At 43.7% G+C, this 18376-nt stretch overlaps 1 protein-coding gene across 4 annotated transcripts in view; it reads right to left on the bottom strand.

Annotated features, from left to right (window-relative positions):
• The window catches only part of PPFIBP2 (PTPRF interacting protein, binding protein 2 (liprin beta 2)), a 144184-nt gene that overhangs the window by 35222 nt on the left and 90586 nt on the right, over positions 1-18376 (bottom strand). For 3 of the 4 annotated variants that reach the window (XM_011954355.1, XM_011954354.1, XM_011954356.1), the window contains 2 exons: positions 11816-11947; positions 1046-1138 (listed from right to left, as the gene is read on the bottom strand). In XM_011954355.1, the coding sequence (XP_011809745.1) occupies positions 1046-1138; positions 11816-11947 (225 nt within the window). Of the gene's footprint in view, positions 1-1045; positions 1139-11815; positions 11948-16381; positions 17323-18376 lie in introns of those variants that run through there. The other variant, XM_011954357.1, reaches the window with a different exon arrangement.

The raw sequence follows: 18376 nt of genomic DNA, 5'->3' as shown, positions 1-18376 counted from the left end.
CTAGTCTAAGCTATTTACTTGTAGCAATGCAAGAATGGCCTAACACAGACCTAAAACAGAAGAGAATACATGGAAGGAAATATTAGCACTGGTAGTACCTGGGTGGTATGAGTGCTTTTGATTCCTTTAATTTTTTATGTTTTGAACATTCTCTATAGTGTGTGTTACTGTTTTTATAATAATTAGCAATTAACTTGCACAAAAAATAAAAATACAAAGTAGAAGTTAAGAAAACTCTAATAAAAACGATCCAGTAATGCCCTTGGGTGGCACTGCAGACACAGTAGGGGAAGGCAGGTGTGAGCCTCCCATCTCCCCATACTCCCCAAAGGAAACCTAACTGTAGCCTAATGTAAACTTCCTGAAATTTAAATAACAATTCACCATTTTAAAACCCAATGTGCAGGTCAAAAAAATTCATGGGCTAAATGTAACCCACTAGTTTTGATCTCTGCACTTTAGTATAGGAAAAGAAGGAAGAAACAAAGGGGGGAGGGAAGAAATTTATTTCACAATAGAATTTATTTTTGGTGTCCTTTAAATTGCAGACTCCCTAGTTTAAGCGAAACATGATTTGATTGAAGAAATAATTCGAAGCTTATATCATTTTTAGGATTATATTTTGTGCCAAATATAAAGCATGCCTATTTTTTGAAAAACTGATTCTAGAAGGGACTACTGAATTTAAAATGATGCATCCAACATCTGCTTTAGGACTCATGACTCACTGCTTGCCACTCACTTGCACCCCCCACTCCTAGCCCCTTCTTGGTCCAGCTTCAGCCAGGCGTTAAGGGGTGCAGGGAGAGGAAGCAGACTGGGTTACTACACTTAATCAATTCATAATCTCACAGGCTTTCTCCATGAGGATCTTTCCTGGATCAAGTCTGTCTGCTGCACAATCTGGACACTGTTGTGTGTCCACACTGGAGGGTTGATTTGCATTTTCAAACTTAGGCTACTGGAAACCCCCAAGTTGGAATGCAGACCTTCTTCTCCACAAGGCCCTCGTACTCTCTCCATAAGCATCAGGAGTGCCGTTTACCTTAGTGGCCTTTAGCTTCCATTCATACTGATTCCGTTCATTTTCCAGCTCTTCCACTTTGATTTTGAGGTGCCTGAGCTCTTGCAGTAACTCCTAGAGGGATGAGGGAGAAAGACAAAGTTCTGATGTTTAAAAGATGTGCTCTCGATTTACCAACCTGGTTAAGCTCATGCATAGGGGATGCAGCAACCACATCAACCTCCATATAGCAGCTTTAATCTTTAAACATGTCCCTTGTTTCAGGAAAGCTGTATGGCTGTTGAAAAACAAAGGCCAGCGCATTCCAGACATAAGAAAGTGAAAACTTTCCTTTTAGTTTTAGAACCTGTTCTGCCTGCCCCTTTCTCTGACATCTGTGTCCTCTGCAGGGTATGCCAGCGTCACACGAATGAGTATAGGCAGGCAGGCGAGGCTTTGGAGTGGGAAGAACAGAGCTGCTGAAATGAGGCAGCTTCTTCCCTGTGATGCAAAGTAGTAGGAAGCAGGCTAATTGGGAGCATCTCTCTGTGCTGGGAGTGAAGGAAGATAGAAGAAGGGGCCTGTGATCCTGGAAGGCCTCACAGAGGGAAAAACTGAAACCCTAAGGGAACAAACGTTAAGGGCCAAATATAGATGCCATAATGGGTGTTCCAGTTCAGAGGAAGATAATGGTTTGAAGAAGGAAGGGAGGGAGAAAGCATCCAGGGAGGAGTAAAGATAGGAGACAGAAAGGGAGATAATTCATGGGGCTGGAGCTGAGTATGGGTGTAGGTACACAGTGGAAGATGAGGCTGGGAAGTTAAGGTGATGCCCTAAGGTAAAGGCTTGAGGATGAGAATACATATGATGAGTTCTGATGTCATTCTTTGGACAGTAGTGAGTCACTGAAGGTTGTTGAGTGGGGAGGTGACACAAACAATTTTCTCTTACATGGAATTCAAGCCCATATATTCTGACTCCAGGACCCTTGTTTGTGAAACTACTCCTTCTATAAAGATGACTCCACTAAGCACTGTTATCTTGAACCAAGATTCCCTTAACAGACAATTAGTCCTGCTGACTAGCTCCCATCAGAAGAATTGGCAGAAAGATAATTATTTCTATAGGCTTTCTGAACTGCAGTCTCATACAACAAACTTCCTACTTAACATCACTTGGATGCTGCACAGGCACCTCCAGACTGTCATGTGCCAAGTGGAATCCTCAACTCCCCTCCTAGCTACTCTCATCTCACTAAATGTGCCATATCCATCGATCTAACGGCTTATCTAGAAACATAGGATCTATCCTCAGCATCTCCCTCTCCTTCCTCCCCTATGTATGCAATTCATCCCCAAGTTTTATTAATTCTACTTCCAGGAAAAAGACTTGAATGTCGCATTTCTTTCCCATTCAGGCACCACCACTCTGGTCTAGCAATTAGCACTGACAGCCTGGACAGTCAATTCATTGGTTGCTTCTTGGTTGTCTTGCTCCTCTCAAAGCAGTTGACATCTGGGGGAGTGATATGATCAAACCATACATTAGATCACGGCACTCCCATGCTTCTCAAAGCTCATAAACTTCAACCCATGACCTGACACCTCCCTGCCTGCCTCTTGGATCACTCTTTCTCCCTAGTTATGCTCTAGCTACATGGATAATTTTCAGTTCCTCTCTCCAATTTAGGTCTTTGCAGGTAACATTCCCTCTGTCTGGAATTTTCTGCCAGGTTAACTCCTGCCCATCCTTCAGGTCTCCCTGAGTAAATCTATCCTGACCTCCATACTATATCAGGCCCCTCTGCTATATTCTCTTGTACTTGCTATATAATATGCAATTAAATATTTATTTGTGTGACAGCTAACAGCTAGCTCTCCTCCTAAGCTGTAAACTCCATGAGGCATTTGCTAACCTCTGATTATCTTGCAGTGCCTGGCACATAGTAGGTATGCACAATTTGTCAATGAATGCACACATAAAACTCAAGTCATTATTTAACTGGCCTGGAGGTCTTGGCCTTCTGAGATAATCCACCACGAAGTGACAATGCTTACCCTTGAATTTCGTAGGGTCATTTATTAAGATTGCCTTCTAGCTGAGGTGAGCATCTGCTGATGCCCATTAAAAACAAAACAAAGAAAACTTCCAGCCAGGCATGGTGGTTCACGCCTGTAATCCCAACACTTTGAGAGGCCGAGGTGGGTGGATCACTTGAGATCAGGAGTTCAAGACCAGCCTAGCTAACATGGTAAAACCCTATCTTTACTAAAAATACAAAAATTAGCCAGGTGTGGTGACGAGTGTCTGTAATCCCAGCTAAAAAAAAAAAAAAAAAAAAAGGAAAAGGAAACTTCTCAGCTAAGGCTATTGCATCCATGATCTGCATCACTGGATATCAAGGCCTCAGTTACCTGCTTTGACTTGCAGCAGACCCTGAATCATTGTCTGAGAACATTATTGGCCCTGCTTGAGAGGCTCCAATGCCCACAATTTGGGGGTTCTTCTGCTCAGCCTTGTGTCCTAGCCAGGCTACTCAGTCTGTTGGGAGAGGGTGTCAGGCCAGCTGATACCAGAATCAGAAGTATACAGGTTCCTACTGCCTGAGGAGCTGCCACTGTGGGTACACAGCAATCATCCTCTCCAGGCTCTGTGACCTCTGGAACATCCTCTTCCTTCCATGTTACTTGTCCATCACTGACTACCAACATGAGTACACGCACATTTTACCTTCCTTTAAAAGTTTTGCTGGAGTAACCTACTCAACATAGGTCATGCGCCAATACCCTCTCAAGGCTTCTCTATCCAAATCTACATTTACATCTTGACTTTCCTATTTTCCCCCTGTCCTTGAATGCAGCAGGAAATCTTTCCCACCGAATCCCTCCCCCCAACACCTATGTCTAGATTTTCAACAGGCTCTCTAATTGAGTATGGACCATAGTAACTTCCTACAGAGCCAGGGTACCCTCTGTTACTTATGGCTGCTGTGACCTCAGTCTTTTCTTGGGGAGCTTCCAAGTCCTTTTCAACAGTAGGCCTCCCTGGAGGCACAGGCTTGTCTCTGCTGAAGCTGCTATCACCTGCCATGAGCAAAGTCACAGAGGACCAGGTCATCCCCATGTGGAGAGCCAAGTCCAGAGTCCCAGTCAGATACAGCCCTGCGTGGCCCAGTGGTTATAAAATCAGCCTGATGTGATTATGTGGGGGGGATTTTTCCTGGAAATTCAGATGATGACTTAATTATTCACAGCACATGAAAACTTGCATTTTATTTTTTCACTGGGGGTAAACGTAAACTTGAAAAGATTCTTTTTCATAATACTTTTTTTTTCCTTAAAAAAAAAACATGGCCGGGCGCGGTGGCTCAAGCCTGTAATCCCAGCACTTTGGGAGGCCGAGACAGGCGGATCACGAGGTCAGGAGATCAAGACCATCCTGGCTAACACAGTGAAACCCCGTCTCTACTAAAAAAAATACAAAAAAACTAGCCGGGCAAGGTGGCGGGCACCTGTAGTCCCAGCTACTCGGGAGGCTGAGGCAGGAGAATGGCGTAAACCCGGGAGGCGGAGCTTGCAGTGAGCCGAGATCCAGCCACTGCACTCCAGCCTGGAGGACAGAGCGAGACTCTGTCTCAAAAAAAAAAAAAAAAAAAAAACATGTGAAACAAAACTTTGTTTAATCTCCCAGCCTGGGAGGAGGAATCAGTATCTGAGTCATATATGTGGGAAGGGGAATCATGAGGCTTCCTGTGGCACAAATGCCCCATCACTCAGAGCACCTGGTGCACCTCATTCCCAGCCCCTAAGGAGATGAGTGCCACCTGTTTGAGGGTTGGCCTCACCTGCTCAGACCCTGCTCAGTGAGGGTCACTGAGCTCACTTCACATCCCAAGAGGACTGAGTGAGTCCAAGCTCTGCCCAGAGGTAACAACAGATCCATGCCAAGCCACTGCACTCTGTTCTGGTTAGGAGAAACCCCAGCCCCTCCACGAGTGAAATGCCCCACACACGCATGCTCTGATATACTTAAGTGTGGTTCCTACAGGTGACCCCTCCCAACAGGCACAGTCCTGGCTGCAGGACTGGGACTCGGCCACACCGTCGCTGGCCGCCACCTCCTCAGGGTGGTCCCTACTGCGTAACAGGCGCTCTTGAATCTGCCTGTGGATGTCCAGCTGCAGCCTACACATCTGCTCCTGCAGCTCACTGATCACATTCAGAACCGACTGTAGGAAGGAAAAGAAAGAAGAGAAAAGCGCTCCAGGTCAGACAGCTCTCAGATGCAGAACTCCTTAAGAGAACAGCACAGAGGTACATGGGGCAGGGAGGAGGTGGCACCCAGTGGTCACTGTCGACAGCCCTCCACTTTCCTCACCAGAACCAAAAGACATGGCATTTTTCCTCAGGCCTGCCCCATCCAGGTGCCTGTCTGGCAGTTCAAACAAATCCCCAACAGCTCCTTTGTGCCATACTGTTGTGTCAACACCGAGATACGGAGTCTAGAAGAAACCCTTCATCCAAGCAGAAGCAATAGCAGATGTGGGTGCACACCAGGGCACACACACAAACACATCCCCTCTCCACATATGCATGATACACACACTGACTCCCCTTACCCAAACACCCAGTGTGTCAGCACCTATGCACAGGCGACATATGGCACACATAACACTTATCCATGACAATATGTACCTAAACTCTGAACTCGGTCAGGCACCAATATGCTATTTCAGTGTCTTCATCTTACATTCCTCCATCTTGTCTACAAGATTATCCCAAGCAACGTTTTTGCAACACTTCAGTGAAATGTGGATTTACCTGGTCTACCACAAGACACATTCCTGGCCAAACCGATAAGGCCAATCTAATGTGACTCACTCCTCGAGGACACCAATCCCCACTACTTTGTCTCCTAGCTTCTTGCAAACCATCATAGAGTTGGCCCCAAACTCAATAGACTAAAATTTATTGAATCTATCACACTTTTGCCATTTTGAAAATCAAGAAGGAAATGGTTCCAGCTTTCTAGAAACATTTGATTTTACTGATTCCTTAAAATTAACTTATAGCAAGCAGTTTGGGGGACTACTGTCCTAAATTTTTTGTACCTGTCAGAGGCATCCATGGAATCAAGTCCATTTTTTCTTTGTTTTTCTTATTAAGAACATAACTCTGTGTGTGTTGTGTGTTTTGTGTGTGTGTGTGTGTGTGTGTGTGGCTTTGTGTTGTCCTCAGCATTATCCTTTAGTTTGGGATGTCCCCTTCCTGACACTGGTCACGCAGCTGCACTTTTGTCTTTAGCGTATGTCCTTTCTGCTTTTTGTACAAGCCCCTCTGAAAACTACTTCCTTTCAAGAGACCTCTAAGCTCTTCCTTTTTATTGGTATTATGTGTGAGATTGCACAGTCAGAATTATATTTAAGTAGTTCAACATTCTTGTGCCTTCCTCTATTCGAGAGTTCCCCATCCATTTTATTTTTAAACTGTCAGAGTTACGATTGACCCAAGTCTACAGTGCATGTCTGTTTATGCCTAGTTTTTTCCGTGCTCACCCTTGTGAACATTCAAATAACAATGACCACTTTCTCTCAAGGTACCTATCACTTTTACTTCATAAACCAGTGCCTCCTTTTGCTTTAATATTGGAGCTAGAATGGCAGTTTTCCTAGTTTCGTCTTCTACCCTCTGAGTAGAGTATAAGCAAGTGAGAAAAACAAACAAGTAAACATTCAAATGCTTCAGAATTCAGCTGGGAGACATTTAGGAGCTAACCAAGTAAGCTGCTGCTCCCCTTCCTCTACCACTGCCCCTTGTGTGCATCAGTCTGGAGACCTGCAGCAGGAACACATCTGTTTTCCTCCCTCTGCTCAGCATGTGGTGTACCCAAAATTTCTGGGCTACTCTTCCTTAATTCTCCTGAGCCATGTGTTGTCACTGTTTTATGGTATGTCTGTCCTCAGGCTTGGCATTTCAACTTAGCTTTGTAATGTTTTTTTTTTTTTTTTGAGACAGAGTCTCACTCTGTCTCCCAGGCTGGAGTGCAGTGGCGTGATCTCGGCTCACTGCAACCTCCACCTCCCAGGTTCAAGTGATTCTTATGTCTCAGCCTCCCAAGAAGCTGGGACTACAGGCGCACAACACCATGCCTGGCTAATTTTCATATGTTTTAGTAGAGACAGGGTTTCACTATGTTGGCCAGGCTGGTCTCAAACTCCTGATCTCAAGTGATCCACTCTCCTCGGCCTCCCAAAGTACTGGGGCTACAGGTGTGAGCCACTACACCTGGCCTAGCTTCATAATTCTTTATCTCCAGGGCTGGCCCATCTCCTCTCTTAACGTATCTGTTTCCCTCCCATAAAGCAGACCCTTTTGTAGCTCTATTCCATTCTGGGTCCCACATCATGATGTCTAGGTGGCATTTATGAAGTTATAATTGCTGTCCCGTGTTGTAACCTCAGCTCACTTTGTTTTTTAATCACACTTTGCCAACCATTAAAGTTCTTCTTTATGGTTCTTTTCTATGTGAAACGACTGGGCACCTCCTGTAATCACAGTTGTTCCCAATTCCATCTTACCTGTTAATCTTGTATACAATTTTACTTAGTTCTTTCTTCTTTTTTCAGGCTCAGTTTAATACTGTCCTGGCACTCTTATGCATTACATTGCTCACGGGAATATAACCTCTATGTTCTAGAGAGGGCAATTTGGAAATATCTGTCAAAATGTCAAGTTCGCATACTCCTTGACCCATAAACTCCATATCAATATCTTTACATATATACAAGATTATTCACTGCAGCATTATTTGTAATAGCAGAAACTTGGAAACCACCTCAATGTCCACTGAGAGGGGACTAGTTAAATAAATTAGGCTATAGTTGGATGACAGAACAATATGCAGACATAGATATGAATGAGGAAGTTTTTAAAAACATACTTGGTGTAAAAAGAACTCCAAGACTGCTAAATTTAAAAAGAAAGGTCTAGAATAGTGAACATCTGTATAAAAATGAGGGGAAGTGTGTGTGTCTGTGTGTATCCACATGAATGTACTTGTCCACACATAATATAACTCTGGAAGGATACAAACCGATGGCACTGGTTCCTGACTGCTGGCTGGAGGACAGGTGTTGAATGAGACCTTTTGCTATATGCCCTTTTGAACTCTTGATTTTTGAATTGTGGGAGTATATTTCCTATATTGATGCAAATGAGTAAAGAAAGAAAATAAAAGCAAGAATAACAAAACTCTCCTCATTAGGCCAGCTCATCTCTGAGCAAACACAATCTTCCCAGATCTTGCTCTGTAGCCCAAGTCCATCATTCTGTTGCCTCAGTTCAGAAATCAGAATCCCTTTCTCCCAAGGTCCTAACCACAAGAAAGAAGAAATGATGGCATCATCACTTGTGCTGTAAGATGTTTCCATTTTCTGCAGGAAATCCTAAAGATTCTTTCCTGTTCTCTTCTTGCTCACATGTACCCCTGATCAGTTGGGCTGACTCCCCTTCCTAGCATATCTGGGGTCCCTGCTCCCTTCTTAACAGGCTGTTCTGGTAACTACTCACAGAACCCTCCAGTTACCACAGTGGGGTCCAGCTGTAGGTTGCTGGCACCCCCACAGCATGGGGAAGCCAGATTCCTTTCTCAGGGAAGACCCATCTGAGCAACACGCCTATGCAATGCTTTGATCTGTGTCCATACACAGGTTTCCCTTTACCTCTGGATCTCTTTCTTTCATGCTCCATCCCCTTATTGTGGTATTTACTTTCCATGTCAATCATTCTTCCATAGTCCTGCTTTTCAGGAGTACATCTTATTTATCCAGTCTTCAGTACCCTCATATGACCCTGAACCATTGCAAAAGGCTGATGAGAAAAGGTAAACAGGAAACCTAGTATTCATCCACATCTCATTTGGGCCACTACTCACTCCTGAGCAAGGCTGGCCATCAAGGAACCTGTGCCTGCAAGTCCTCAGGCCTTACAGAATGACTGTCAGTAATCATTTCCACAACTTAAACAGCAAGATGCTGGCTTGGGCTATGATCAGAATCAGAGCAGAAGGAGCAGTCTGCAATGCTCTTGCCACCAGCATTCTCTTCTTTTCATTAAAACATAAAACAGAATTTGAGGATAAAGCCTGAGCTAAGCTGAGGAAGTTTATTTCAGATCTGGCTACCTCATACCTAAGGAAAAAAAAAAAAAAAGAATCCTGCCTATTCCAAACCACACACAATGAGCCCTTAAGCTAAATACATTCACTGGAAAAAAACAGCAGCAGTACAGTATGGAAAGCAGCATTCCCTTTATTCATGCAATTACAACATCTGATGACCTCAGCTAGCAAAATGTCTCACTCAAAATAAACATCTCCATGCACATGACAATAGTGCAGCTTAAGCAGCACCCTGTGGTTTTTAAACCCCTGGTGCTCCAGATACTCACAAATAGAGGTAGAAGTTCTGTGCATACCAGCAAAGATTATGTGCAATTACAAGAATGAGGAATTTGTTTCAGATCATGTGGCTGCTCACTGATTATCACAGGTTTGCACAGCCTGCAGAATTCCTCCACGTGGAAACCTAATGTTTGTACTAGCAACTGGGAAGGGCTGTTATCTGGTAGAATTGAGGCCAGACACTCAGAGTCTGCGTTGCCTTATGCATGAACAGACCAATGAAAAACAAAAACAAAAAATTCAGATTTAAAAATAATCCTTCAGAAAAGAAAGAAAAAAGCAAACAGTAAGATGACTGTGTTAGTGCTTCTTATCCCAGAAGCGGGAGCTCTCCTTCCTTTCTGATGTCCCTTTGAAAGGACTGCGTTATCCCAGCTTGGTGCTAACTCTGCATACTTCCACAGATGGGCTGACTTTCATACTCACACCCCCCACCCCTCATGCACGGATCCCAGAGGTGACTGGTGTAGAACCAGGTATATGACCCAAATTGACCCAATGAGATGCACTCCTGGGGCTTTTGCTGGAACCTTTGAGAAAGCACCTCTTCGACTGCAGAAGTTGCCTGGCTGGTAGGATATCATTCTGGAGCTACCAATGGCTATCTCTGTCACCACTTGGGGAGAGTCTTCTTGAGAACAAGGCTAAAACAGAACCAAGTGACACAACTGAGACTAAGTGACACTGTGAGATTACCTGGATCTCGTCATATTGCATTTTTTAAACCCTAGACTTTTCAAGTTACGTGACATAGGTCTCTCTCGTCCCTTTTTTTCTTGATTTTGAGTTGAGTGTCTGCCACTTTAAGCCTTCTCACAGAGTTTATGGAATTCTGCCCCCAAAGTCCTAATGTGTGTTCACATACAATCATGCATGTTGAAACACGGGTAAAATAACTTTAAACCAGAAGAAAATTCAGTTACTTCTCCCTGAACATTTAATTCAACTAACACTTCATACAGATTAGCTTTCAGGCTGTGTAAACTTTGCAATATGTAAATAACGTATCTATGTCTACATTTTCATTTCCAACATGCTTAACAATACTGTCAGTAAGTGATCAATAAAAGCTAACTATTACTATGCTAAGAGTTCCACATACATTGTCTCATTCACTCCTCAGAATAACCAAAGAAATTGGAAGTATTACTACCTCCATCTTACAGAAGAAGAAACAGGTCTGGGAGGTTAAATTACTTGCCCCAGATCACAAAGCCACTGAGCTCAGTTTAAAGCCAGGAGATCTGATTCATAAGCCTGGACTCTTAATCAATACAAGCTACTGTTCTCAGCTTATTGGGGATATCTTCTTTTGGCAACTGTACTTCTAATTAATGAACATGTTCTCAAAAGCAATGCAAGGAATATGCTCGCACATTAGAAATATTCTAATCACCAGTGTGTCTACTAAGCAAACATGGCAGGTTTCAGTATGCACTAATGCTGGCACTTATCAGAAGGGAACAATATCTGTCTTTGGCCTAAATGTAGGAAGGAGACGAAGACATACCAGGTACTGACAAAATGCCAAATACTATGACAGGTACTTAACTTTCATGATTTTATTTGGACTTTACCACACAGTTATCCATTTTACTGCTAACAAGTAGTTAGGTCAGTAAATGAGCAAGGTGTTTCTAAACCTAAAACCTATCTTCTTTCATATCTCTCATTGTTGGTGTGAATACAAGAACTTAAAGGTAGAGGCACATGAAGACGGTTATCTAAGGTTAAAACAGGCTGCCTGCTCTCAAAGGAGTCTGAGTCTAAAATTCTGTAAACATTTATTTTAAAAAGTCTGGCATATTCCAACCAATGGCATACAAAGACTGAAAAACGAAATTAGGAAAACATTCTCTAAGAGAAGGCCTTCACATGGCCGCTCCATAAGACCCATCAGGAGAAAAGAAACATATAACCTGAGGTTCCACCTGCGTCAGGGAAATGCACGTCAAGAAATGTTTCCAGACTCCTTGGATCTAGTGACAATGGCCTGTTGGGAGGCCGACTTCATTCTGGTACGTCGTCATTTCCTTGGTTCTCACAGAAGACATCTTGTGTCCCTCTATATTTTGTCTTATTCTTCCCCAAATATTGCTTCTCTTTCCATCCTTGTCAGCAGTTTGAGGGCAGATAAAGCCTTAGAGCCAAAACTGGGTGGTTTGGATATTGCTGAAATTTGCAGCCACAGCAAAACCTGATAACTTGGTATTAACAGATCACTGCATCTCTAGTGTATAGATATTTCTGGCACCCAATAGCTTCCAGGCTGGGAGTTGACAAGACAGCCTAAATTCACATTATGACAGCCTTCCCAGGTCTGAGCTTAAGACAGTACAAGTTCACCCTCACCTCTGCTTTTCTCTGCTTCTCCTCCTGCTCTCTCTGCTCCTTCTCCATGCCAACCAGCTTGAGCTTCAGCTCAGACACTTCAGTCATCAGATCAAGCTTCTGGGTCTCAAGAGATGTGCGGCTTAGCAGCTCCTGCAAGCAAAAACAGATCTTGAAATCAGAAACCACCATGGCAATAAGAGCAGCTCTGGCTTCATCTACAGCACATAAGGCAATACCTAAATTGTGTGTTAAACAACACAGAATTGAGACTGGTACATATGAGTCACAGGCCTATTATGGATGGGCCTGGGCTGACGCTGGGCTACTCAGGAATAGCACACCCCCAATACCACCCACTGTGCTTTGATAGACAAGGTTAGTTACATTTCTCAAATATGTTTGCCCATAGAGACCATTATTCATTATTTCCATGTAGAGAAAAGTGAATGGATACTTTCAAAGAACCAAATTTATCAATTTTTTTAAAAGACAAAGCAGCAGGTTCTCTCTATCAAAACAAACAAAAACGCTTAACAATATATTTTTTTCAAAGCCAAAATTTCTAGATCACTTTCTGAGCTCAACCAATGCTCTGCCCAGTCTTCAACATGTTTGAATACAGGACTTCACTGCAATGAACCTAGACAGGAGCTAGAGCACAAAGTAGATGTTCAAAGAGTATTGAATGATTACATATGAATCTTATGTGAGCTGGATCTTTCCTAAACTATTCCAAAATTATAATCTGGCCACTCTGGAATGTAAATAAGAAGATGGTTCTTTCCCAATTGTGAGGACAGACCAGGAAGCTTATTACTAGTCTTGCCATCACTAGAACAGTAGCAGACTATAACCAAAAACTCCAGGTCTTTGACAACAAACCTGTCACTAATAAAAACACTTAAGCATAAACAAGGTAAAAAATTAAGATGATAGACAAGACACCTACTTAGAACTAATATGATTACAAAGGACCTCAAAAAACAGGAGCATTTCCTAAAGTCCAGGGCAACATATTTTTCCATTGGCAAAGGGCAATGTCCTGTAAGGTCCAAAATCCTGGCACATGGTAGACACTGGCTACGCAGGTTGTGGCAAGAATAGACACAGCAACCAGGAAAAGCAATGGGCCAAATGAACAGAAGAATATGCAATATCCTGCCATGGTTTGACCATTTTGTATCATCTTGGGCAATTCAAGCTCAGCACAAGAATGGCAATCTCAACACTCTGACTCAGCCACTACGAGGTCACAGATTTGGAACTGTCCTCAGATCATGAATCAAACCACACAGGACAGAAATTTTTGACTTGGAATACGTGATTCCCCAGACCAACAGCCTGGGAAACAGTCTACCTGGGAAAGGCAGGCAACAAACTGTTCATCTGCTGGTCTGAGGGGATGGGTATCTATCTAGAAGCCCAGCAACTCAGCATAATAAGCTCCCCAAGCTCTGGGACTAAGGAGGCCAGCTCTTCCTGGGCCAATCAGACTGGAAGCTGGCTCACAAGGCAGAGGCAGAGCACTGCAGCCAGAGCACAGGCTACTTGGCCAATAGAAGTCAGCCAGATGAGTGTGTCCAATGCACTGGAGAACTGAAATATTTTGAGAGCCTCTTCTGTACCAGAGACTGCTGGTGCTTTCGTATACATCTTCTTAATAAACCCTCCCAGTGAGTTGGCAGTAAATATTATCCCAACTCTACAGATGAGGAAACAGGCCAAGAGAGAGTATATAAATCTTTTGGCCAAGGACACAAGCCAATCAGCAGCCAAGTTTTTTTTTTTTTTTTTTGAGATGGAGTTTCACTCTTTTTGCCCAGGCTGGAGTACAATCGCACGATCTTGGCTCACCACAAGCTCCACCTCCCGGGTTCAAGCGACTCTTCTGCCTCAGCCTCCCGAGTAGCCAGGATTACAGGCACCCACCACCACACCCAGCTAGTTTTGTATTTTTAGTAGAGACTGGGTTTCACCATGTTGGCCAGGCTGGTCTTGAACTCCTGATCTCCAGTAATTCACCCGCCTCAGCCTCCCAAAATGCTGGGATTATAGGCGTGAACTACCACGCCTATAATCCAGCCAGCAGAGTTAGTTTTCAAACAAAACTCTGTTTGACCCCAGAACTCATTTTAGTCGATTGTATCACGCAGTTTCCCAAACAGAGAAAGAAGTCCAAGCATTTTAAGAGACATTTAAAAAAAATGCCAAAATAGGCAATCAACAAACATTCAGTGAGCCCAGGAAATGTCCACTCAAATTGCCAAGATTTCATTGAGCACATACTACCTATCAGGGCCTAGTGCTAAGGCTATGCAGGCCACAAAGGGCCTTAAGCAGTTCTTCCCTGAGTGTGAGGGGCACACACAAGTTCTCTGAGTCTTGAGTACATGAGTATCTCAAGATGTAATCATCCCCCACACCACCTATTCTCTTCCCCTTCTTTCCTTTCCCTACCTCCCTCTCTTCCTTTATTACCTCATTCTCTAGTTCTCCATCCTTCTGCCTACCCAGCTTGTTCCCAAAATGTTTTTAGGTAGTTTGCAAAATAGATATTTTCAAGTTAAAAAATAAATCATAAAAATTAAAGTAGGTAGGAAAATAAGTTAAAGTCAGAGTTACAGTCAGTAGAAAATCTATGCCATAAACTTCTATAAACAGCTAGAGATAGACTATAATGTACGCGTGAGCCTCCCAGCTGCCAATGCAAAGGGGAAAAAGAACAAGTGTACAGGTCAAGATCCACAAGAAAATGTCTTTAGACTACTAAGATCTCAGGGAAAAAACATCCTCCATGAGACTTCATTCTTTCATTCAACAAATATGTTTTTAAACACCTACCAGATGCCAGTGCCTAGACACATGACAGTTACTAATAAAACAAAGCCCTTGTTGAGTACTTGAACATCTTAAGATGATGCTCAGCCTGGGCACAGTGGCTCATGCCTGTAATCCTAGCACTTTGGGAGGCTGAGGTGGGTGGATCATTTGAGCCCCCAGGAGTCTGAAATCTGCCTAGGCAACATAGTGGAACCCTGTCTCTACAAAAAAAAAAAAAAAAAAAATAGCACCCGTGGTGGCGTGGCCCTGTAGTCCCAGCTACCTGAGAGGCTGAGGTGGGAGGACTGATTGAACCTGGGAGGTTGAGGCTGCAGTGAGCTGTGATCATGCCATAGTACTCCAGCCTAGGCGACAGAGTGAGACCCTGTCTTAAAAAAAAAAAAAACAAAAAACGATATTTATGCAGTTTTGTCTTCTGATCAGCATTCAAAATATTGCTTTGACGTGATTTTTAACAGTTTCACAATGTATCTCTTTTGAAAGCTAAGAGTCTACTCTGCTTCCATCATGGCCAAAATCCCTATTTTAAATACCAGGTTGTGATTGGTCATGCCAATGTTCCAGCTGATGAAGACAGTATTTTCACTAGTTCCAATAGCCATTCCAATTGGTCATGCCAGTGTTTGAATTAGTCACACTAACATTCCAAATAGACATTCACAATTGGACACACTAACATTTTAATTAGAAACCTGAGGTTGTGGCCGGGCGCGGTGGCTCATGCCTGTAATTCCAGCACTTTGGGAGGCCGAGACAGGTGGATCACGAGGTCAGGAGATCGAGACCATCCTGGCTAACATGGTGAAACCCCGTCTCTACTGAAAATACAAAAAATTAGCTGGGCGTGATGGCAGGCGCCAGTAGTCCCAGCTACTTGGGAGGCTGAGGCAGGAAAATGGCATGAGCCTGGCAGGTGTAGCTTGCAGTGAGCCAAGATGGAGCCACTGCATTCCAGCCTGGGATACAGAGTGAGACTCTGTCTCAAAAAAAAAAAAAAAAAAAAAAAAGCCGGGCATAGTGGCGGGCGCCTGTAGTCCCAGCTACTCTGGAGGCTGAGGCAGGAAAATGGCATGACCCTGGGAGGCGGAGCTTGCAGAGAGCCGAGATCATGCCACCGCGCTCCAGCCTGGGCGACTGAGCAAGACTCCGTCTCAAAAAAAACAGAAATCTGAGGTTGCTTAATTTCATATAGTTCACTGATAATAGAACATTACTTATTCTCTTCAGCTTATATCTATTAGCATGTGCTTCTACCTTTCATGATCATCTTCCCCTTATCCCTGTCATAATTACTGTTCTAGTCCCTAAACTCAAAATCAGCCTTCAACAAATTTATCCCAGTCCAGCTCTACTTCCCCATCTCCAGATCCAGCAAGACCCTTAGCCACTATTATGAACTGTGATCTCTAAAATGTGTGTTTTAATAGGAGTTAACTTATCCTACATCCTCAACTGCTCCTTCTACTTCCAACATAAAGTGAATCTTGTGTTTTCAACAATATTACACATTCTTCCCAGTCATTTCACGTGGAGACCACTCAGCTTCCACCAACCCAACTTACAGAACATTGTGCTCCCTATATTCCAGGGCTGCTTCCAACCCACTATTTGGCCCCCCGACCATCCACATCTATCCTCCTATTGTAAGGCAGTGCTCTTCACTTATACCACATTCTCCCCAAACCAAAGGAACTAACCCACTTCCTTCAGGCTTTTGTCTTGCTCAACAGATTTTCTACCTACTTTAGGCGCATTCTGCCTCCTCAATAGCTTCCACATCCTTGTTATTAATTTTTCCATTCAGCATCCACTCTGGCTTCACATTCTTTGACCTCAGCTCCAATAGGCTTTGCTTTCCATTTCATTCAGCTTCTCAGCAGCACAGTCACAACTTGGATCTCACGTGTATCCAGAATGTGTTTGCTTTGTTTCTAAAATCTTCAGCTCTGAAATTCTCTCTGGCCACAATCTTCTGACCTTTCATCTGTCCCACTTGCTCACTCAACCTCTAAGTTTTTCTGTGGCCACTAGTTACTTAGTAACTCTATTTTCCTGGTTTATCAACTTCCTTGAAGCAACATTGTTCTCCTTATCCACTCTGTGCCTTGAGGTGAGTCATTTCAATTGTATTCATACCTACAGCAGAAAATCCTCATGGGATCTCAACCCTGTACCAGGCCTGTGTGCATTTGTTAGTCTTTTGTCTGTGATTCCACTCTCCATAGCTTAAAAACTGCTAGTGAAAGTAACTTGATGCCAGTTGGTTTCCGTGCAAATTTATGCTATCTAATTACAGCTGATCTTCCAATACTGCCTGGCAAAACTTGTGTTTGTCTCTGGCCGATTCCTTTCAGGAACTGTTCCAAGTCTTTTCTGTTCTGCTCAAGCCCTAAACCCCTACCATGTCCCCCTCTTCTCCTCAAATAATCTGTCCTCATATTTGCTGAAAAGATAAAATGCATCTGTTCATTGAATGTAAGTTCTATTTCAAAGTTTCCTAGCATCATCTTTCATTCATATATCTTAAATCCCTGTCTAGAAACAGCAAGCCCATAGTTCCTTTCCAAGGATAAATTGCCACAATTGCACATTGCTATCTTTTCTGCAGGCTTCTTTCACCTTTGAAAACTGTTCCCGAGTTCAGAACACTTCCAGGTGCATATAAAAAGTAACCATCAAAGGATATAATGCTTCCAGAATTTGTTCCTGAATTGCCCCTGACAGACCTTCCCATTTCTGGCTATTTCTCAGCCTCCTGACTCTTCATACATCCCCATACAACTTGATAAACCTTATGGCAACTCCCTGGTCAACCAGCAGCCTTTGGCCCTGTTCTCTGAGTTCTGGTCCTGTTTCTCCCTCCAGCTGGTAACTCAGAATGGCTCCTGCTCACATGGTCCCGGACTCTCCCTCACTTCCGTGCTGCCTTTGAGCAAGTTCCCACCAAGCTCTGTACAACTCTAGGTTAGGGCCATCAATCATCCACTCTGGCAGGCATTTAATCTCTCCCTAACCATCAGCTCCCATTCCTCAGGCTATAAATGTGATCAAATTTCTGACATTCTAAAGAAACTTCCGTCTTGACCTTGCCCTCAAAGCTACCACCATCAACTCCCATGTCCTCTTGCTGGACAGATGCATGTGTGTGTGTGTGTGTGTGTGTGGATAAGTGGGTGAGTAGGTGTGTGTGGGGTGTGTATGTGTGTATGGGTGGGTGAGTAGGTATGGGGGGTGTGTGTGTGTGTGTGTGTGTATGGGTGGGTGAGTAGGTGGGTGGGTGTGGGTGCATGTGTCACTCCTCAACAAGATTTCTGCCTGCCTGAACCTGGCTTTTGCCTTCACTAACTAGGGCACAGAAATAGTCCTGGAACCAGTGTACAAACTTTGAGATGCAGTTTGCATTTCTCATATCTTAACTGTCTCGCCCTTCATCCATTCAATGTAAGGTACTCCTAGCCACCCCATCTTCCTTGCTTCAGGTTTTCCTGACCTTTCTTTTTTCTTCTTCATCTCCTTTGCTGCCTGCCTTTATTCTGTCTATCCTGTAAGCAAAACATTCTTGGAGCCCTTATTCTCATTCCCAAGACTGGAGTGAACTGTGATCCAGGCTGTCTGGAGCACTCACATCCTTGCCAGGCAATGCTTGCCCCCTGCTGAAGGCTTCCTGACCTTCAGGGTGGAATCCTGTTGAAGTCATGCAGCTACTGCAGTGTATGAGGAGGAAGTTGAGGGGAGGCA

The sequence above is a fragment of the Colobus angolensis genome, unplaced genomic scaffold (genome assembly GCF_000951035.1).
Source record: "Colobus angolensis palliatus isolate OR3802 unplaced genomic scaffold, Cang.pa_1.0 Scaffold381, whole genome shotgun sequence".
Classification (NCBI taxonomy): Eukaryota; Metazoa; Chordata; class Mammalia; order Primates; family Cercopithecidae; genus Colobus; species Colobus angolensis.
Note: the sequence above shows the minus strand (reverse complement) of the source record. Positions and strands in the feature narration are given on the sequence as shown.